General features: G+C 42.2%; 1 protein-coding gene across 2 annotated transcripts in view; it reads right to left on the bottom strand.

Annotated features, from left to right (window-relative positions):
- Positions 1 to 23222, bottom strand: part of LOC123505559 (CTP synthase 1-A-like) — a 56231-nt gene that overhangs the window by 5816 nt on the left and 27193 nt on the right. For both annotated transcript variants that reach the window (XM_045257022.1, XM_045257020.1), the window contains exon 11: positions 62 to 177. In XM_045257022.1, the coding sequence (XP_045112957.1) occupies positions 62 to 177 (116 nt within the window). The remainder of the gene's footprint in view (positions 1 to 61; positions 178 to 23222) is intronic.

The following is a 23222-nucleotide window of genomic DNA, read 5'->3' as shown; positions in this document are numbered from 1 at the left end:
CCGTTAGGAATTAATTGTGACCATGTAAGGAAACACTGTAAGGAGCAAGAATTAACCATACCTGAAGACACTGGTGAGCTGGTTGGTGTCATGCGACAGCCCCTGGCTAAATATTGTTCCAACTTGCCACTTGCTGCCAAGATGAGGCCAAGATAAGGAGGTGAAGGTTTCAATGGTCTGAAAAAAATAATAAATAAATAAATAAAAAAAATAATAAATAAAAAAAAAAATAATAAATACAATAAAATAAAATAAATAAATATATAAATAAAATAAATAGATAAATAAATAACTTTACCTGAATCATTCATCATCACATATGACAACTGTGCATGTTTACATCTTCTAACAACATATCAGAGAATGATTATGAGACTTTTAACATGTATGGCCAAATACGAACGATGTATGTATTATTTCTTAACAGCATTGAGCGTTAGACACAAATTTAAGTATCTAACACATGTATAATTTTTTTTCCCATTACTGATGTGTGTTACGGATGATTTCTGTGGTGGTGCTCTTGTAGACTTTGAGAATACTGAACTCCCAATATATTAAATTTATTGACATAAGTGGCAAGCATGGCAGCCATTATTCTGGGTGCACATTTTTTTCTATTTGTATATAAGCTGGAAGTGGTTTTGGAGATAATGATGTGGAAATTGAAGTGGTTGGTGGTTGGAAGGTGGTTTGACAATGCATAGTGACGTATAGAGGATACACTGATGTCCAGAACTGGTTATTTCACTTCACAATAGTTTAACTGAGTCTGAGGTAGTCAATGAGATGCCTGCAGCTCACGGCTCACATCAGTTGACAGCCAGCACTTGCTCAGTCCACACCTCCCATTTTCTGCCATGATAAGATTTCCCTTTTTTCCTTGGCCATGTTGTGAGTGTTTACAGTGTTGCTCAAGTGTTGCTTAATCGCTTCTTACTTTCTACAGTAGTCTGTGTTTACTAGTTTGTTCTAGACACACCCAAGAATTTTTTATGGTGTTTACTACTTGTTGTCTTGTAAGAACTGTTGTTCCAGCTTTTTTTTTTGGTAAGTTCATCCCCCCATTTTTTTCTTTTTATTACCTTTGGCTGTTTATTAAGTTCTAACTTCAGTCCAAGGACCGTGTCTGTTGTTGTTATTTTGTACAGCGAGAGCTAATGTCCATAATAATTGTTTGCTGCTTATTACAGTAAGGTACAAGGACTGTAGCCTGTTTGCCTGTTTGTTCTGAGTTGTCACCCAGTCCACTTCACCTGTCGATGTTGCGTGGTCACATGCTTCTCCACACAGTACCTTGGTGTGGGTTTATTGACTTGGGTTTATTCTTCCCAAATTCTCCAAGGAGTAGCTCAGTACCTGCTATCAACTTATAAATAGCTTCTCCAATGAGTAGATTGGTACCTGATATCAACTATAAATAAATTACTTCTCCAAGGAGCAGCTCAGTACCTGCTATCAACTGAGTTTACTTCCTTCTCTAAGGAGTAGCTAAATACGTGGTACCTTTTCTAAATTATTTCCTTCTCCAAGGAGTAGCTAAATATGTAGTACCTTTTCTGAATTATTTCCTTCCGCAAGGAGTAGCTAAATACGTGGTACCTTTTCTGAATTACTTCCTTCTCCACAAAGTAGCTTGGTATATGTTATCTAATTTGAGTTTGTTTACTGGTTTCTCTAAAGAGTGCCATGATAAATTTTTTGGTTTACTATGAGTCAAAATTATACTTGAATGGCCTAATGACCAATACCTACCTGCCACGTCAATCTTTTCCCTAATCTTTGGATAGGAAAAAGCCCAGGCTTGACATGGACTCGCCTTAGTGGCAAGTCCAAGAAAAGGACGGTTAGCAAGCACAGTGGTAATGACCAACAAGCTTCACCACTTATTCCTGTAGCTGGACTGAGTCTCTACCCTGACATAAATACTACCTCAGCTGTTCCAGCATGTACGTAAGGAGTGCGTAGTAATGAAATAGGTGATAAATGGTGGTAGTGCTGTTAGAATCTGCAGTATGTTATGCAGTATTTTATAAGTATTCAAAGCAATTATACTTATATGTAGAGAAAAAGATGTAAGTATTATTTGCAGTATATGTGTATATAGTATATATACAGTAATAATCCGCTTAACGAATAGGATAGGGGGTGTCAAAGCTGTTCGTAGAGCAGAAATTCATTAAGCAGATGCAATTTTCACTATCACTCAGTGCCACAGAGTCCAGGTTATCCTCATGGCATGAGCGTATATGAATACTAAGATATGATATCCATTATAGCAGGCAATAGACGAGTGAAAAAAAATTTAATATCGTGTGAAAGACAACACGCCAAGCTAAAAAAGTCACAAGAAAAAGAAGCGGGCAAGTCCCCAGAGTCTCCGCTGTCTGTGGCCGATCTCATCATCTCTGCTTTATTTTTTGGTATTTCATGCAAGATTTTATGCATTACAAAACAATCCTTTCTTGGGGGGCAAGGTTTGTAAAAAGCTAATAGAAATATATATATATATATATATATATATATATATATATATATATATATATATATATATATATATATACAGTAAAGTCTCGGTTTACGTCAGAGTTACGTTCCTGAAACATGACGTAAGTCGATTTTGTACGTAACTCGAGTTTCCGTACATTTCAAAGCATTTATGGAGTTTTCAACCAATCATTGTTTATGGTCATTCAGGTAAGTTAAAGGTTATATTGTTATATTATTTACAAGTCTGTAGGAATATGAAACAAGCTTGTTTTTGTTGTTAATTAGGGCCACGAACACAAAGGACTGCAGGTTGCAGAGAGGGGTGGACGCCTGAGGCCGCCAGAAGGGTGGACAGGTTGAATGTTGTGACGCCCACAGGGCGGACAGCTGGGAGCGTAGTGCAGTGCGGTGGGAGTAGAAGCGTGGGCAGCGGGGCATGAAATGCAATAGGAAAGGGCAATAGGGATCATCAGACAGGCGCAGACGGTGCAAGTCAGCTGCGAGTGTCGTGTGGCCCAGGCGAAGGCTCCAGAGATGTTATTGTTGTGATGGGTGTGCGAGCCCTCAAGGTCGTCAACCTCCCCGTTGTCATGGTAACGGGCTTCCCATTTTCTTCTTCCCTCCCTCACACACAGCTGCTGCCTCCTTCTCATGTCTTTTAATTATGTCCTCTTTTTCTTGTAGCGTAATGGTTTTCCTTTTCTTAGCATCACTGCTGTCACTAAGAAGTTTTCTCTTTGGTGCCATTGAGCAAGATACTAAGAACTTGATTCAGTAAACGCAGAAGTAGGATAACACTCTTGCCAGGGGCAATGGTGTGGTGGAACTGAGGCAGGGTGTCATTGTATTCAAGCGTGAGGCGGGCGGTGTGGCGGGCAATCTTAAATTGCCTTATAGTGGACTGACGTAACTATGAGTTTGACGTCACTCGAGACCGACGTAATCCGGGACTTTACTGTATATATATATATATATATATATATATATATATATATATATATATATATATATATATATATATATATATATATATATATATATATATATATATATATATATATATATATATATATATATATATATATATATATATATATTTATTGGCTATTTCTTGATATTAAACAAGAACTTCTATTATATATATATATATATATATACAAAGTTCGTCTTGTTTAATATCAAGGAAAGCAGGGAAGCCAGTGGAAAATCCAGTACTTGTCAGTAACATTTATTCCGCAATGTTTTGCCCTCTTCAATGGGCATTTTCAAGCTACAAGGAGTACACATATTTAGTAAACATTAAAAGGTGTCATTAATAAAATTTGCTATAATATATTGCATGACAATTAAGAATACAACATGAGAACTAAGATTATTAAGAATACAAATTAAAATCAAAATAATAAAACAAACTTAAAAAAAAAATAGAAACAACTAAAATATACCTGTTGACTCAAGTGGACAGGCGAGAGAACTAATGAACGAGATGAGCGTAGCAGAAAACTCAGAGAGGTTAGGCCTAAATTATAAAATCATTAATTGTCTGAACCTATCTGTGAGTTGAGTTGGTTTATCAGAATTGCTTCAAGTATTAGTCTATAATTGGTTCTTAGTGCATTACCTAAAGTCTTCTGAGGTGAAAGGGTGGTGTGGGCGTGTTCACACCTTTGACCACCCTTTCACCTCAGAAGACTTTAGGGTAATGCACAAGCCTAAGAACCAATTAGATAGACTAATACTTGAAGCAATTCTGATAAACCACAACAAACCAGAACTCAACTCACAGATAGGTTCAGACAAGTTAATGATTTTATAATTTAGGCCTAACCCTTCTCCCTCTGAGTTTTCGTCTGCTACGTTTTTGTCTCGTTTCATTAGTTCTCTCAACTGTCCACTTGAGTCAACAGGTATATTTTAGTTGTTTCTATTTTTTTTTTATATTTGTAAGTTGTTTTATTATTTTAATTTTAATTTGTATTCTTAATAATCTTAGTTCTCATGTTGTATTCTTAATGGCATCAATCGCTATCTGTGTAGTTTTCATTGTTCGCCAGCTGGTTTAATTCACAAGTTGGTCCTGCCTATCGCGCCGAACTGTCGCTATTGTGGAAGCCCTATTAAAAAAATATATATACAGATATTCATGCCTACATACCTCATAATATAAACGTTTGGTTATTTATCTATGTGTCTGATTGAAAATGACATAAAAATGTGCAAATATAAGTTCCTAATGGTGCAAAGTATGGATGTACCAGTGTCCCATCAAAATATTTCTTGCAAGTTTAATAGTACATATATACCTTATCACAAAATTGTCAGAGTTTCTGCATAGGATAATGCTCCACTCAAAAAGCGTAGAGCAAATATCACTGAGTAGCATTTATAAAAAAAAAACAATTTTCGGAGTCTGTGCCGAAATAACCTGGCCAACATTACCGAAACCGAATTTTCCTAACTGAATCACAACAAGCGAACTTGGTATGCCTTTTGATCTCAGAAAGTTTCTCAGAGTTGGCACTGTCCATTTTCTAAGTTCATCCTCACTAATATCCATAGTGTTATCCATAGTGAAGTCGTTGTGTAGCGAGTGTGGCGATGGCTCTTAACACGCTAGATTTGTTTACGTTTCGGTAGAACAATCTCGGTGCATGTCAGACAATATCCTCTATACTGTTAATTTCTTAAGACTATTATTAATTGTTGTGATTTTCTGTATGAATATAATTTATATTAATTTTCATGGAAAGAAAAAGGCATTAAAACTACGCTTTACCTATTAATGATCTTTTCTATTTTTTGTCCCAGAAATGGAGATGGTAAAGAAGAGCGCTCGACATATATATAAACATTTCCACTTTTTTAGCTTATATGCCACGAATACATTCTTAGAAAGATTATAACTATTTTATTAAACCATTTAATATTTACAAAACATCCAGAAAAGTACGTTCCAGTTGACCAACTTGCTGTGAAATAATTAACCCATCTAGCGGTTGAAGGCACCTACATAGCAGATCGCGATCGGTCCCATTGTCATGCAATATTTTATAGCAAATTTTATTAATGACACCTTTTAATGTTTACTAAATATGTGTACTCCTTGTAGCTTGAAAATGCCCATTGAAGAGGGCGAAACGTCGAGGAATAAATGTTACTGACAAGTACTGGATATATATATATATATATATATATATATATATATATATATATATATATATATATTTTTTTTTTTTTTTAACCCATGTGCTATGTTGGGGACCAGCCTAGAACGCATCCCCCCTTTTTCCATTATTTCCTATGGAAAAATTAAGTCCGCTTAACGAATATCCGCTCTACAAACAGCTTTGACACCCCCTATCCTGTTTGTTAAGTGAAGTATTACTGTATATATATATATATATATATATATATATATATATATATATATATATATATATATATATATATTGTGATGGGCACCGTCTTAATCCCCTTTAATTTATTATTTCATTATATGCGTAGCTTATGGCTACCCATCGCGGGCCCCTCGGGCTGTTCTGCTGAGCAGACAACCCACCTCCCTCTTCTCGCTTCTCGTTGCGAGCGGGACTCAGTACAGAGTTAGCCTTAAGCGGAGATAGACACCCCTCTCTTCGGTCTGGCACAGTGAGAGAGACGCGTGTTGGCTGGACTTTCAAAGTACTCGTTAGTCATCGGTCTGGGAGTTGTGCCCTCCCTTTTGAGTAGCTGGCTTGTTACTCGGTAGACCGTGGCTGTAGAACAACGGGCTTGTTGTTCTGAGAAAGTGTGGCCGGTTGGAGCTGCATTTCTCGTGCGTTCGTCCACTCGGGTGGGAGCGCGGAGGAGAGACACACTTTGTCTCGTCCTGTTTGTTTGTTGGTGGCCGTGGTCACCAGTGTGGTTTGGTGGGTGGCTGTGTGACCCCACCATCTTTTGTATAGTTTCAGTAGTATACTGTATTGTAGTGGTAGTAGCCACGCACACTATTGAATGCTGAGAGGCTTCATGTTGGCCAGTGGTGCGTAGTTGCCGTCCGCCAGACTTGTCTGTGACGAGTATCTGGACTCCGTGTATAGCTGTTGTCACCCGTAGGTGGTGTCTGGGCTTGTGTGTACACCACCGGATGTGCTGTACACATCATATATTGCAGTAGTAGTAGGCTAGGGGTGTCAGTCTGACAGGTGTTAGGAAGCACTTGTTGTAGTAGGATAGTACAGTATATAATATACAGCGCTTGTTGTTGCGGTCTGTGAGTTATCACAGTCTGTGGACAAGGTGTGTGGAGAGGCATTAATACTTCATAGAGAAGTGGGTGGAATTGTCCTTATGGGCGGTTTCTCTAGAGGGTATTAAGGCCTCGCCCTGTTACACATAGCATCTACCATTTATAAATTCTACTTGGTTGGGTACAGGAGGAGAAGGAGATGCTGAGGAGATTCCCTTACAGTGGGGGAAATTATGCACTATTGGTGACCTTGAAAGAACCTGAGGGTTATGGCGGCTGTGAGTTATATACTAGAACTCATCCGTAGCTACCCACAAGGTGTGGTTCCTCTTGGGTGCGACGTTGCCACTGCTATACCAGTAACTTCTTCAAAGAAAACGGAGTGATGATCGTTCTCTACTTCATTAAAAGAAGTCAGAAGAGACCCAAATACCTATGCAGCTATATAGTACATTAAATGCAATAAAGATTCTGGTTATATACATGAAAATGAGACAAGTAATTTACATGTTTGTCACATAAGTGCACATACGAGTAGAAACACAGTAATATATTGAGTGGTTCCTTGCTTGAGTTAAAGGTAAGAGTGTTGCCCGATTTGCTTTCTCTTGCAAGAAATATCTATTAAGGCGGAATATGAATTCCTTGGTCTGGCTGCGCAAGACAGTGTATGACGGGGAAGCGTCAGGGGATCCTTCCATGGTAGTGACCAGAGGAGAAGTGAAGCGACACGTGCGTGGCGACCTGACTCACCCCCACACAACCTCCCCGGGAAATTCCACCTGGCTCATGAGTGGCAACGTCGCCTGACCTGATATGACACATCACCGTCCATGTATATGAACTAGCTTAATTTATTTTCGTATATGACAATTATTTATATCATCTACCACTTAATTAAGGTTTCTGAATGTTCTGAGAACGTTATTTTTTTATAATGCTATGACTACAGGACAGTGAGTAGTTTGTTTTTATTGGAGATTTGGCATAGTCTCACGGCAGACATGGCCAACGCCCTATGGGTAGATACGGATGGGTTTTAGTATTAGTGGGGACTCTGTGGAGTGTTTTATAATCCCCACTGTACTGACCGTAACAAAGTTGGCGACTTTGCCAGAATAACACTCTAGTGAGCTGTAGCAGTTAAGCGCAGCCGTGTGGCGTACGTAACATAAAAGTGGCGACCTCGCCAGGATAAACCAAGTGCTTTAATAGTGGTGTAGTGTATTGTGTGGGGTATTATTATTTATATTATTTTATTTTTTGTGAGAACGAGTCCCTGTGATCACCATGGAGGGAGTTACTGGCCTTTTCACCTCACCAGTGGAGGCTAGCGGTGACTCACCACGTGGGTATGACGAGTCAACCGCGCTTGGGGTCAGTGAGGACGCATTTACTACGTGTCATGATAATGCACGTGGCGGTTCCAGAGAAGGTGATGTGGGATATATTAGCCCTGGCAGGAGTGTTGGAAGCAGGGAAGGCTCCCGACGATCTAGTCCCGCAAACAGTATTGGTAGTCTCCAGTCAGCTGCCAGACTGGAGGAACTGAGATTAACCCCTTCAATACGGTGACGCCTATGTAGGCATCATGAAGCCCCAGTAGCATATACGGTGACGCCTACGTAGGCGTCATATTTCTTTTCTGAGCTTTCTTCAGTTCAGTTGTCCCGTATAATGTGTTGGATACCAATTACACACGCCGTATGCTGTCTTTGAAATCCTAGCGCTCCTCCCACCATCCTTGTCTCCACCAATCACTAAAGATAAGCTACATGCCTTGTGTCTAAAATTACCCAATGGCATAGACTGTTCCCATCTCTCTCTCTCTCTCTCCATTCCCTCCCTCCCCATCTCCCTTTCCTCCCTCCCCCTTTCCCTCTCGAAAGATAAGTTACATGCGCCCCGCCTTGTAACATTCGTGAAAACACACACACACACACACAAATACAACAAATTTTCTAATCTCTCTCTCTCTCTCTCTCTCTCTCTCTCTCTCTCTCTCTCTCTCTCTCTCTCTCTCTCTCTCTCTCTCTCTCCTCCTTCCTTCCCTCCTCCCCTCTAACTTTCGAAAGATAAGCTACATGCGTCCCGCTTGTGTCTAAAATATTAGCAAATGTCACTCTCTCTCTCTCTCTCTCTCTTTTTCTCCGAAGAGAGAAGCATCCACTTTCCTCTTCGAAGGCGATATAGTGACTAAAAAATAGCAGCATAATACACAAAGACGACAAGTATGACAAGCTTGCACGAGTTTCCCGCGCTCAGCACTACCACCCGTATATCATACAGGCGGGCTTTTTTAACATCCGGCGTGAAGGGGTTAAAGCTGGAAATGAGGAAAATGGAGATAGAAGCAGAAGAGAGGCGAGAGTTGAAGAGATTAGCTGCGGAAGAGACGAAAGTCAAACAGACTAGCTGCGGAGGAAAGACGAGACATTCAGAGACTAGTAGCAGAGAAGGAGGCTAGAGAGATGGAGATGATGAAATTGGAGATGGAGAGAGAAAGGGCAGATAAAGATAGAGAGTTGGAGTGGGAGAGAACTCGCCATGCAGTAAGTACGCCTGGAGTTGGTCGTGTAGGAGGAGGAAGAGAACAGAGTGTAGAGCGTACTTTAGTTCAGTCTCCAGCTAGTCCCTGAATTTGATGGGGCTAAAGTAGCTGAATGGTTTGTTCGCTTCGAGAGGAAAGCCAAGGAGTTTGCTTGGTCTCGAGAGAGATGGGTAGGCTTGGTCGCGAATAAACTCAAGGGAAAAGCCTTGGAAGTTTATGATAAAATGTCAGCTGATGATCTGGATGATTATGAGGAGTTTAAGGCTGACATTTTGCGGGCATATGAGCTGCGACCAGAAGCCTATCGCTTGCAATTCAGAGGAAAGAGGAAGCGAGCAAGTGACTCCTACCTCGAGTGTGCTCGTTCACTGGAGCAAGTGTTTGAGAGGTGGATTGCAAGCGAGGGTGTTGACTCTCTCGAGGCTTTGAAGGAGTTAGTAGTTATGGAGCAGTTCATTGATATTGCTGATAAGGAGCTGGTACCTCTGTTGAGGGAGAAGAGGTTTAGGACTTTGAAGGAGGCTGCTACATGGGCTGATGATTATGTGTTGGCCCACCGTCCTGTGCAGCAGCCTGGGAGTTGGAGTCGTAAGGAAGGTGGTCCTAAGGGAGGCCCAGGGAGTGGTGGCAGTTCTTCCTCGGGCTCTCCAGGCCATTTTAGGCGATATACTGGATTCGGCAGTAAGATGGGTTTTGGAAAGCCCCAGGCCCCCACCCCTCCTTCTTCTGCGAAGGATGGGACGGCGGGGAAGGCGGCCCCTAAAACTCCCACGTATGATTACCAGCCTACGTGCTATCACTGCCGAGGAAAAGGGCATTTTAAGTTCAATTGCCCAAAGTTAGTAACAGCTGAAACTCCAAAGTCCTCGCAGAAACCAGTTGCCTTGTTGGTGTGGCCTGACCCAGTTCATGGTGACGAGTTGACTGCTCCTTCAGGTTTTAGAAGTGAGAAGGCACGGCGTGTGCCTGAGTTGTGTTTGGAGGAGGGAGAGCAGGTTGGCCCACCTGTTCCTCTCCCTGTTGCCTCGCTTGCACCTAAGGATAGTGAGCTCGACTGGTGCCGTCCTTTCCTGTGTGGAGGCACTGTCGAGATTGATGGCACCAAGTATCCTGTCACTGTACTGCGTGATACGGGTGCACAGCAGTCAGTGTGCCGAAATGTCACTGGTAGGAAGGTGACATCTAGCAAAGCAATGTTGTGCCCACTGAGTCCTTGGGTTTCTCCTGCTGTTGATCCTCCCTTCACGAGGGTTTTGATTGATATAGTAGATCCTCTGCCTACTACCAGGGCTGGTCACAAGTATCTGTTGACCATAATGGATGTTACCATGCGTTACCCTGAAGCAATTCCCCTGAGAAGCACTCACTCTAAGGTGGTGCTGAAGGCTTTGTTAACCTTCTTTACACACTTTGAATTGCCAGCAGAGCTGCAGTCCGATCAGGGGACCAACTTTACTTCAAAGTTGATTAAGGATATGATGACTGCGTGGGGGATCATAGCGGAGAGGGAATTTGTCAAAATCCAGAAGGATTGTGCATTTAGTGATAAGTTTTTGAAATTTGGCATGGTGGAAGATATGGCCATAAGGTTTTCAAAAACCATTGCAAACAAAGTGGGCCTGCCCCCTGGTGGCTGGTTTGCACTAAATTCAGTATGGCCACCATGCGACACTGACGATATTGTATTTCAGCTTCTATTTACACTAGAACATCATGCAATACCTCTTTTCTACATATTTTGACATGACAAAGCCATTTATCAGGTTCCAAAACACTTTTGATGGCTGGTTTAAGAGATATCCAATATGGCCACCATGCGGAGCTACAGATGTGATATCTCAGATTCTATTTACAATAGAGCATCATGCTCATACCCATTGCCTACTTATTTTGGCATGATAAGTCCATTTATTAGGTTTAAAAACACTTCTGATGGCTGGTTTAGTAGATATCTGATATATTGCTGTGTTTAAATGACATATAATATATACATATAGAGAAAGAGAGAGAGAGAGATGTATGGGCATTGTATGGCTATACTCGATCATCTAAACTTCAGATGCAAGATGGCTTATGCGTTACATGTTCAAAGTATATTTGCAGAAAGGCAACAATCAATCAATAAATGAATGAAATCAATGAAATGCAGGTCTTAAAAATCTGCACTTAACCTTAAAATTGAATGATGAACAAGAGAAAATTAAGAGGAAGTGAATTGCAAACACCAAACCTACTTACTCAGCATAATTTGTAAAACCTAAGAGTAAGTTGCAATGTGAATCTAGACTGTGTTGTCACTGTTGGTACAACCTCCTCCACACTTGCACAGTGATGTGCAATGAAGCTGAGCTCCCAGCACTTGCAGTTGCCCCTGCAGGCCTCAGTGCAGCCACAATTTAGAAGCAGAGAGCATGCCTGACTCACTTCTGGCAGGTCTGTCCAGTGTGGAACCCATTCTCTGGTTCGGGCATTCCATCTCCAGCCCCAGTCACCAGGATTTGGGATTTCTGGAGTTTTGAGGAGCGCCAGAGAACTAGGGTCTCACCTAAAGTTCCTCTACCCAAAGGTGCTGAGTGGCAGAAGTTCCTCAAAGATGGTAGGAACAAGGAGGACCTCTTCCAGTTTCTGAGTGGGGAACTGCAGAAATGTGCCAGTACTCCTGACACACAGTTCCACCTGTTCACCACTAAGGGGAAACTTGTCCTGACCAACAGGCAGATTGAAGTTAGCAGCTTGTCTCCATGTCAGCAGGAGGAGGCGGACACCAGGATGATGTTGCACCTGTATCACGCTGCTCAGCAAGGTCACACCAAAGCCTACCTCAGGACTGTGGACAGTGCTGTGGTTGTACTTGCCATTAATCTTTTCCAAAAGCTAGGCCTAACACAGCTCTGGATTGGTTTTGGCCATGGGAAGGCCTATAAGGATATTTCTATCCACTCTGTTGTTGAGATGCTTGACCCTCAACACATCATAGCTCTGCCGTTCTTCCATGCCATTACAGGCTGTGATGTCGTGTCATCCTTGTATGGTATAGGAAAGAAGACTGCTTGGAGTGCTTGGGGTGCCCTCCTCAAGTTACTGAGACCTTTGTTGCATTAACACAAGATCCCTTATCTGTCACACTTAAATCTAAGCACATGCAAAACTTAGAACGCTGGGTTGTACTCATGTACTGTAAAACAGTAACAGCAACTCACTGAATGAGGCAAGGAAGCAATGTTCACTAGAGGTCTTAAAGACCTTGACAGCATTCCGCCAACAAAGCATGCTTTCTTCCAGCATATCAAGCGAACACTTCTGTGTGTTGCATTTGTGTGGAACAAAGCGCTCCTCAAACTCCAGAAATCCCAAATCCTGGTGACTGGGGCTGGAGATGGAATGCCCGAACCAGAGAATGGGTTCCACACTGGACAGACCTGCCAGAAGTGAGTCAGGCATGCTCTCTGCTTCTAAATTGTGGCTGCACTGAGGCCTGCAGGGCAACTGCAAGTGCTGGGGAGCTCAGCTTCATTGCACATCACTGTGCAAGTGTGGAGGAGGTTGTACCAACAGTGACAACACAGTCTAGATTCACATTGCAACTTACTCTTAGGTTTTACAAATTATGCTGAGTAAGTAGGTTTGGTGTTTGCAATTCACTTCCTCTTAATTTTCTCTTGTTCATCATTCAATTTTAAGGTTAAGTGCAGATTTTTAAGACCTGCATTTCATTGATTTCATTCATTTATTGATTGATTGTTGCCTTTCTGCAAATATACTTTGAACATGTAATGCAAGCCATCTTGCATCTGAAGTTTAGATGATCGAGTATAGCCATACAATGCCCATACATCTCTCTCTCTCTTTCTCTATATGTATATATTATGTGTCATTTAAACACAGCAATATATCAGATATCTACTAAACCAGCCATCAGAAGTGTTTTTAAACCTAATAAATGGACTTATCATGCCAAAATAAGTAGGCAATGGGTATGAGCATGATGCTCTATTGTAAATAGAATCTGAGATATCACATCTGTAGCTCCGCATGGTGGCCATATTGGATATCTCTTAAACCAGCCATCAAAAGTGTTTTGGAACCTGATAAATGGCTTTGTCATGTCAAAATATGTAGAAAAAGAGGTATTGCATGATGTTCTAGTGTAAATAGAAGCTGAAATACAATATCGTCAGTGTCGCATGGCGGCCATATTGAATTTAGTGCAAACCGGCCACCAGGGGGCAGGCCCACTTTGTTTGCGATGGTTTTTGAAAACCTTATGGCCATATCTACATCCATGCCAAATTTCAAAAACTTATCACCAAATGCACAATTCTTATGAATTCCTCTACGCTATCAAGCATATTGTGTCCAGTGCTTATCATCCGCAGTCTCAGGGAGCCCTGGAGAGACATCATCAAACTCTCAAGACCATGCTCAAGAGTTTCTGCATGGAGAGATAAGGATTGGGACGAGGGTGTCCCTTTGTCTTATTTGCGGTGAGAGAAGTGCCCACTGAGTCCTTGGGTTTCTCCTGCTGTTGATCCTCCCTTCACGAGGGTTTTGATTGATATAGTAGATCCTCTGTCTACTACCAGGGCTGGTCACAAGTATCTGTTGACCATAATGGATGTTACCATGCGTTACCCTGAAGCAATTCCCCTGAGAAGCACTCACTCTAAGGTGGTGCTGAAGGCTTTGTTAACCTTCTTTACACACTTTGAATTGCCAGCAGAGCTACAGTCCGATCATGGGACCAACTTTACTTCAAAGTTGATTAAGGATATGATGACTGCATGGGGGATCAAGCATATTGTGTCCAGTGCTTATCATCTGCAGTCTCAGGGAGCCCTGGAGAGACATCATCAAACTCTCAAGACCATGCTCAAGAGTTTCTGCATGGAGAGAGATAAGGATTGGGACGAGGGTGTCCCTTTTGTCTTATTTGCGGTGAGAGAAGTGCCCACTGAGTCCTTGGGTTTCTCCTGCTGTTGATCCTCCCTTCACGAGGGTTTTGATTGATATAGTAGATCCTCTGTCTACTACCAGGGCTGGTCACAAGTATCTGTTGACCATAATGGATGTTACCACGCGTTACCCTGAAGCAATTCCCCTGAGAAGCACTCACTCTAAGGTGGTGCTGAAGGCTTTGTTAACCTTCTTTACACACTTTGAATTGCCAGCAGAGCTGCAGTCCGATCAGGGGACCAACTTTACTTCAAAGTTGATTAAGGATATGATGACTGCGTGGGGGATCATAGCGGAGAGGGAATTTGTCAAAATCCAGAAGGATTGTGCATTTAGTGATAAGTTTTTGAAATTTGGCATGGTGGAAGATATGGCCATAAGGTTTTCAAAAACCATCGCAAACAAAGTGGGCCTGCCCCCTGGTGGCTGGTTTGCACTAAATTCAGTATGGCCACCATGCGACACTGACGATATTGTATTTCAGCTTCTATTTACACTAGAACATCATGCAATACCTCTTTTTCTACATATTTTGACATGACAAAGCCATTTATCAGGTTCCAAAACACTTTTGATGGCTGGTTTAAGAGATATCCAATATGGCCACCATGCGGAGCTACAGATGTGATATCTCAGATTCTATTTACAATAGAGCATCATGCTCATACCCATTGCCTACTTATTTTGGCATGATAAGTCCATTTATTAGGTTTAAAAACACTTCTGATGGCTGGTTTAGTAGATATCTGATATATTGCTGTGTTTAAATGACATATAATATATACATATAGAGAAAGAGAGAGAGAGAGAGATGTATGGGCATTGTATGGCTATACTCGATCATCTAAACTTCAGATGCAAGATGGCTTGCGTTACATGTTCAAAGTATATTTGCAGAAAGGCAACAATCAATCAATAAATGAATGAAATCAATGAAATGCAGGTCTTAAAAATCTGCACTTAACCTTAAAATTGAATGATGAACAAGAGAAAATTAAGAGGAAGTGAATTGCAAACACCAAACCTACTTACTCAGCATAATTTGTAAAACCTAAGAGTAAGTTGCAATGTGAATCTAGACTGTGTTGTCACTGTTGGTACAACCTCCTCCACACTTGCACAGTGATGTGCAATGAAGCTGAGCTCCCCAGCACTTGCAGTTGCCCCTGCAGGCCTCAGTGCAGCCACAATTTAGAAGCAGAGAGCATGCCTGACTCACTTCTGGCAGGTCTGTCCAGTGTGGAACCCATTCTCTGGTTCGGGCATTCCATCTCCAGCCCCAGTCACCAGGATTTGGGATTTCTGGAGTTTTGAGGAGCGCCAGAGAACTAGGGTCTCACCTAAAGTTCCTCTACCCAAAGGTGCTGAGTGGCAGAAGTTCCTCAAAGATGGTAGGAACAAGGAGGACCTCTTCCAGTTTCTGAGTGGGGAACTGCAGAAATGTGCCAGTACTCCTGACACACAGTTCCACCTGTTCACCACTAAGGGGAAACTTGTCCTGACCAACAGGCAGATTGAAGTTAGCAGCTTGTCTCCATGTCAGCAGGAGGAGGCGGACACCAGGATGATGTTGCACCTGTATCACGCTGCTCAGCAAGGTCACACCAAAGCCTACCTCAGGACTGTGGACAGTGCTGTGGTTGTACTTGCCATTAATCTTTTCCAAAAGCTAGGCCTAACACAGCTCTGGATTGGTTTTGGCCATGGGAAGGCCTATAAGGATATTTCTATCCACTCTGTTGTTGAGATGCTTGACCCTCAACACATCATAGCTCTGCCGTTCTTCCATGCCATTACAGGCTGTGATGTCGTGTCATCCTTGTATGGTATAGGAAAGAAGACTGCTTGGAGCGCTTGGGGTGCCCTCCTCAAGTTACTGAGACCTTTGTTGCATTAACACAAGATCCCTTATCTGTCACACTTAAATCTAAGCACATGCAAAACTTAGAACGCTGGGTTGTACTCATGTACTGTAAAACAGTAACAGCAACTCACTGAATGAGGCAAGGAAGCAAATGTTCACTAGAGGTCTTAAAGACCTTGACAGCATTCCGCCAACAAAGCATGCTTTCTTCCAGCATATCAAGCGAACACTTCTGTGTGTTGCATTTGTGTGGAACAAAGCGCTCCTCAAAACTCCAGAAATCCCAAATCCTGGTGACTGGGGCTGGAGATGGAATGCCCGAACCAGAGAATGGGTTCCACACTGGACAGACCTGCCAGAAGTGAGTCAGGCATGCTCTCTGCTTCTAAATTGTGGCTGCACTGAGGCCTGCAGGGGCAACTGCAAGTGCTGGGGAGCTCAGCTTCATTGCACATCACTGTGCAAGTGTGGAGGAGGTTGTACCAACAGTGACAACACAGTCTAGATTCACATTGCAACTTACTCTTAGGTTTTACAAATTATGCTGAGTAAGTAGGTTTGGTGTTTGCAATTCACTTCCTCTTAATTTTCTCTTGTTCATCATTCAATTTTAAGGTTAAGTGCAGATTTTTAAGACCTGCATTTCATTGATTTCATTCATTTATTGATTGATTGTTGCCTTTCTGCAAATATACTTTGAACATGTAATGCAAGCCATCTTGCATCTGAAGTTTAGATGATCGAGTATAGCCATACAATGCCCATACATCTCTCTCTCTCTCTCTATATGTATATATTATGTGTCATTTAAACACAGCAATATATCAGATATCTACTAAACCAGCCATCAGAAGTGTTTTTAAACCTAATAAATGGACTTATCATGCCAAAATAAGTAGGCAATGGGTATGAGCATGATGCTCTATTGTAAATAGAATCTGAGATATCACATCTGTAGCTCCGCATGGTGGCCATATTGGATATCTCTTAAACCAGCCATCAAAAGTGTTTTGGAACCTGATAAATGGCTTTGTCATGTCAAAATATGTAGAAAAAGAGGTATTGCATGATGTTCTAGTGTAAATAGAAGCTGAAATACAATATCGTCAGTGTCGCATGGGCCATATTGAATTTAGTGCAAACCGGCCACCAGGGGGCAGGCCCACTTTGTTTGCGATGGTTTTTGAAAACCTTATGGCCATATCTACATCCATGCCAAATTTCAAAAACTTATCACCAAATGCACAATTCTTATGAATTCCTCACGCTATCAAGCATATTGTGTCCAGTGCTTATCATCCGCAGTCTCAGGGAGCCCTGAGAGACATCATCAAACTCTCAAGACCATGCTCAAGAGTTTCTGCATGGAGAGATAAGGATTGGGACGAGGGTGTCCCTTTTGTCTTATTTGCGGTGAGAGAAGTGCCCACTGAGTCCTTGGGTTTCTCCTGCTGTTGATCCTCCCTTCACGAGGGTTTTGATTGATATAGTAGATCCTCTGTCTACTACCAGGGCTGGTCACAAGTATCTGTTGACCATAATGGATGTTACCATGCGTTACCCTGAAGCAATTCCCCTGAGAAGCACTCACTCTAAGGTGGTGCTGAAGGCTTTGTTAACCTTCTTTACACACTTTGAATTGCCAGCAGAGCTACAGTCCGATCATGGGACCAACTTTACTTCAAAGTTGATTAAGGATATGATGACTGCATGGGGGATCAAGCATATTGTGTCCAGTGCTTATCATCTGCAGTCTCAGGGAGCCCTGGAGAGACATCATCAAACTCTCAAGACCATGCTCAAGAGTTTCTGCATGGAGAGAGATAAGGATTGGGACGAGGGTGTCCCTTTTGTCTTATTTGCGGTGAGAGAAGTGCCCACTGAGTCCTTGGGTTTCTCCTGCTGTTGATCCTCCCTTCACGAGGGTTTTGATTGATATAGTAGATCCTCTGTCTACTACCAGGGCTGGTCACAAGTATCTGTTGACCATAATGGATGTTACCACGCTACCCTGAAGCAATTCCCCTGAGAAGCACTCACTCTAAGGTGGTGCTGAAGGCTTTGTTAACCTTCTTTACACACTTTGAATTGCCAGCAGAGCTGCAGTCCGATCAGGGGACCAACTTTACTTCAAAGTTGATTAAGGATATGATGACTGCGTGGGGGATCATAGCGGAGAGGGAATTTGTCAAAATCCAGAAGGATTGTGCATTTAGTGATAAGTTTTTGAAATTTGGCATGGTGGAAGATATGGCCATAAGGTTTTCAAAAACCATCGCAAACAAAGTGGGCCTGCCCCCTGGTGGCTGGTTTGCACTAAATTCAGTATGGCCACCATGCGACACTGACGATATTGTATTTCAGCTTCTATTTACACTAGAACATCATGCAATACCTCTTTTTCTACATATTTTGACATGACAAAGCCATTTATCAGGTTCCAAAACACTTTTGATGGCTGGTTTAAGAGATATCCAATATGGCCACCATGCGGAGCTACAGATGTGATATCTCAGATTCTATTTACAATAGAGCATCATGCTCATACCCATTGCCTACTTATTTTGGCATGATAAGTCCATTTATTAGGTTTAAAACACTTCTGATGGCTGGTTTAGTAGATATCTGATATATTGCTGTGTTTAAATGACATATAATATATACATATAGAGAAAGAGAGAGAGAGAGATGTATGGGCATTGTATGGCTATACTCGATCATCTAAACTTCAGATGCAAGATGGCTTGCGTTACATGTTCAAAGTATATTTGCAGAAAGGCAACAATCAATCAATAAATGAATGAAATCAATGAAATGCAGGTCTTAAAATCTGCACTTAACCTTAAAATTGAATGATGAACAAGAGAAAATTAAGAGGAAGTGAATTGCAAACACCAAACCTACTTACTCAGCATAATTTGTAAAACCTAAGAGTAAGTTGCAATGTGAATCTAGACTGTGTTGTCACTGTTGGTACAACCTCCTCCACACTTGCACAGTGATGTGCAATGAAGCTGAGCTCCCCAGCACTTGCAGTTGCCCCTGCAGGCCTCAGTGCAGCCACAATTTAGAAGCAGAGAGCATGCCTGACTCACTTCTGGCAGGTCTGTCCAGTGTGGAACCCATTCTCTGGTTCGGGCATTCCATCTCCAGCCCCAGTCACCAGGATTTGGGATTTCTGGAGTTTTGAGGAGCGCCAGAGAACTAGGGTCTCACCTAAAGTTCCTCTACCCAAAGGTGCTGAGTGGCAGAAGTTCCTCAAAGATGGTAGGAACAAGGAGGACCTCTTCCAGTTTCTGAGTGGGGAACTGCAGAAATGTGCCAGTACTCCTGACACACAGTTCCACCTGTTCACCACTAAGGGGAAACTTGTCCTGACCAACAGGCAGATTGAAGTTAGCAGCTTGTCTCCATGTCAGCAGGAGGAGGCGGACACCAGGATGATGTTGCACCTGTATCACGCTGCTCAGCAAGGTCACACCAAAGCCTACCTCAGGACTGTGGACAGTGCTGTGGTTGTACTTGCCATTAATCTTTTCCAAAAGCTAGGCCTAACACAGCTCTGGATTGGTTTTGGCCATGGGAAGGCCTATAAGGATATTTCTATCCACTCTGTTGTTGAGATGCTTGACCCTCAACACATCATAGCTCTGCCGTTCTTCCATGCCATTACAGGCTGTGATGTCGTGTCATCCTTGTATGGTATAGGAAAGAAGACTGCTTGGAGCGCTTGGGGTGCCCTCCTCAAGTTACTGAGACCTTTGTTGCATTAACACAAGATCCCTTATCTGTCACACTTAAATCTAAGCACATGCAAAACTTAGAACGCTGGGTTGTACTCATGTACTGTAAAAACAGTAACAGCAACTCACTGAATGAGGCAAGGAAGCAAATGTTCACTAGAGGTCTTAAAGACCTTGACAGCATTCCGCCAACAAAGCATGCTTTCTTCCAGCATATCAAGCGAACACTTCTGTGTGTTGCATTTGTGTGGAACAAAGCGCCTCAAAACTCCAGAAATCCCAAATCCTGGTGACTGGGGCTGGAGATGGAATGCCCGAACCAGAGAATGGGTTCCACACTGGACAGACCTGCCAGAAGTGAGTCAGGCATGCTCTCTGCTTCTAAATTGTGGCTGCACTGAGGCCTGCAGGGGCAACTGCAAGTGCTGGGGAGCTCAGCTTCATTGCACATCACTGTGCAAGAGTGGAGGAGGTTGTACCAACAGTGACAACACAGTCTAGATTCACATTGCAACTTACTCTTAGGTTTTACAAATTATGCTGAGTAAGTAGGTTTGGTGTTTGCAATTCACTTCCTCTTAATTTTCTCTTGTTCATCATTCAATTTTAAGGTTAAGTGCAGATTTTTAAGACCTGCATTTCATTGATTTCATTCATTTATTGATTGATTGTTGCCTTTCTGCAAATATACTTTGAACATGTAATGCAAGCCATCTTGCATCTGAAGTTTAGATGATCGAGTATAGCCATACAATGCCCATACATCTCTCTCTCTCTCTTTCTCTATATGTATATATTATGTGTCATTTAAACACAGCAATATATCAGATATCTACTAAACCAGCCATCAGAAGTGTTTTTAAACCTAATAAATGGACTTATCATGCCAAAATAAGTAGGCAATGGGTATGAGCATGATGCTCTATTGTAAATAGAATCTGAGATATCACATCTGTAGCTCCGCATGGTGGCCATATTGGATATCTCTTAAACCAGCCATCAAAAGTGTTTTGGAACCTGATAAATGGCTTTGTCATGTCAAAATATGTAGAAAAAGAGGTATTGCATGATGTTCTAGTGTAAATAGAAGCTGAAATACAATATCGTCAGTGTCGCATGGCCATATTGAATTTAGTGCAAACCGGCCACCAGGGGGCAGGCCCACTTTGTTTGCGATGGTTTTTGAAAACCTTATGGCCATATCTACATCCATGCCAAATTTCAAAAACTTATCACCAAATGCACAATTCTTATGAATTCCCTCTACGCTATCAAGCATATTGTGTCCAGTGCTTATCATCCGCAGTCTCAGGGAGCCCTGGAGAGACATCATCAAACTCTCAAGACCATGCTCAAGAGTTTCTGCATGGAGAGATAAGGATTGGGACGAGGGTGTCCCTTTTGTCTTATTTGCGGTGAGAGAAGTGCCCACTGAGTCCTTGGGTTTCTCCTGCTGTTGATCCTCCCTTCACGAGGGTTTTGATTGATATAGTAGATCCTCTGTCTACTACCAGGGCTGGTCACAAGTATCTGTTGACCATAATGGATGTTACCATGCGTTACCCTGAAGCAATTCCCCTGAGAAGCACTCACTCTAAGGTGGTGCTGAAGGCTTTGTTAACCTTCTTTACACACTTTGAATTGCCAGCAGAGCTGCAGTCCGATCATGGGACCAACTTTACTTCAAAGTTGATTAAGGATATGATGACTGCATGGGGGATCAAGCATATTGTGTCCAGTGCTTATCATCTGCAGTCTCAGGGAGCCCTGGAGACATCATCAAACTCTCAAGACCATGCTCAAGAGTTTCTGCATGGAGAGATAAGGATTGGGACGAGGGTGTCCCTTTTGTCTTATTTGCGGTGAGAGAAGTGCCCACTGAGTCCTTGGGTTTCTCCTGCTGTTGATCCTCCCTTCACGAGGGTTTTGATTGATATAGTAGATCCTCTGTCTACTACCAGGGCTGGTCACAAGTATCTGTTGACCATAATGGATGTTACCACGCGTTACCCTGAAGCAATTCCCCTGAGAAGCACTCACTCTAAGGTGGTGCTGAAGGCTTTGTTAACCTTCTTTACACACTTTGAATTGCCAGCAGAGCTGCAGTCCGATCAGGGACCAACTTTACTTCAAAGTTGATTAAGGATATGATGACTGCGTGGGGATCATAGCGGAGAGGAATTTGTCAAAATCCAGAAGGATTGTGCATTTAGTGATAAGTTTTGAAATTTGGCATGGTGGAAGATATGGCCATAAGGTTTTCAAAAACCATCGCAAACAAAGTGGGCCTGCCCCCTGGTGGCTGGTTTGCACTAAATTCAGTATGGCCACCATGCGACACTGACGATATTGTATTTCAGCTTCTATTTACACTAGAACATCATGCAATACCTCTTTTTCTACATATTTTGACATGACAAAGCCATTTATCAGGTTCCAAAACACTTTTGATGGCTGGTTTAAGAGATATCCAATATGGCCACCATGCGGAGCTACAGATGTGATATCTCAGATTCTATTTACAATAGAGCATCATGCTCATACCCATTGCCTACTTATTTTGGCATGATAAGTCCATTTATTAGGTTTAAAAACACTTCTGATGGCTGGTTTAGTAGATATCTGATATATTGCTGTGTTTAAATGACATATAATATATACATATAGAGAAAGAGAGAGAGAGAGATGTATGGGCATTGTATGGCTATACTCGATCATCTAAACTTCAGATGCAAGATGGCTTGCGTTACATGTTCAAAGTATATTTGCAGAAAGGCAACAATCAATCAATAAATGAATGAAATCAATGAAATGCAGGTCTTAAAATCTGCACTTAACCTTAAAATTGAATGATGAACAAGAGAAAATTAAGAGGAAGTGAATTGCAAACACCAAACCTACTTACTCAGCATAATTTGTAAAACCTAAGAGTAAGTTGCAATGTGAATCTAGACTGTGTTGTCACTGTTGGTACAACCTCCTCCACACTTGCACAGTGATGTGCAATGAAGCTGAGCTCCCAGCACTTGCAGTTGCCCCTGCAGGCCTCAGTGCAGCCACAATTTAGAAGCAGAGAGCATGCCTGACTCACTTCTGGCAGGTCTGTCCAGTGTGGAACCCATTCTCTGGTTCGGGCATTCCATCTCCAGCCCCAGTCACCAGGATTTGGGATTTCTGGAGTTTTGAGGAGCGCCAGAGAACTAGGGTCTCACCTAAAGTTCCTCTACCCAAAGGTGCTGAGTGGCAGAAGTTCCTCAAAGATGGTAGGAACAAGGAGGACCTCTTCCAGTTTCTGAGTGGGGAACTGCAGAAATGTGCCAGTACTCCTGACACACAGTTCCACCTGTTCACCACTAAGGGGAAACTTGTCCTGACCAACAGGCAGATTGAAGT

Source organism: Portunus trituberculatus, chromosome 18, assembly GCF_017591435.1.
Source record: "Portunus trituberculatus isolate SZX2019 chromosome 18, ASM1759143v1, whole genome shotgun sequence".
Lineage (NCBI taxonomy): Eukaryota > Metazoa > Arthropoda > Malacostraca > Decapoda > Portunidae > Portunus > Portunus trituberculatus.
This window is presented reverse-complemented; position numbering and strand designations above follow the sequence as displayed.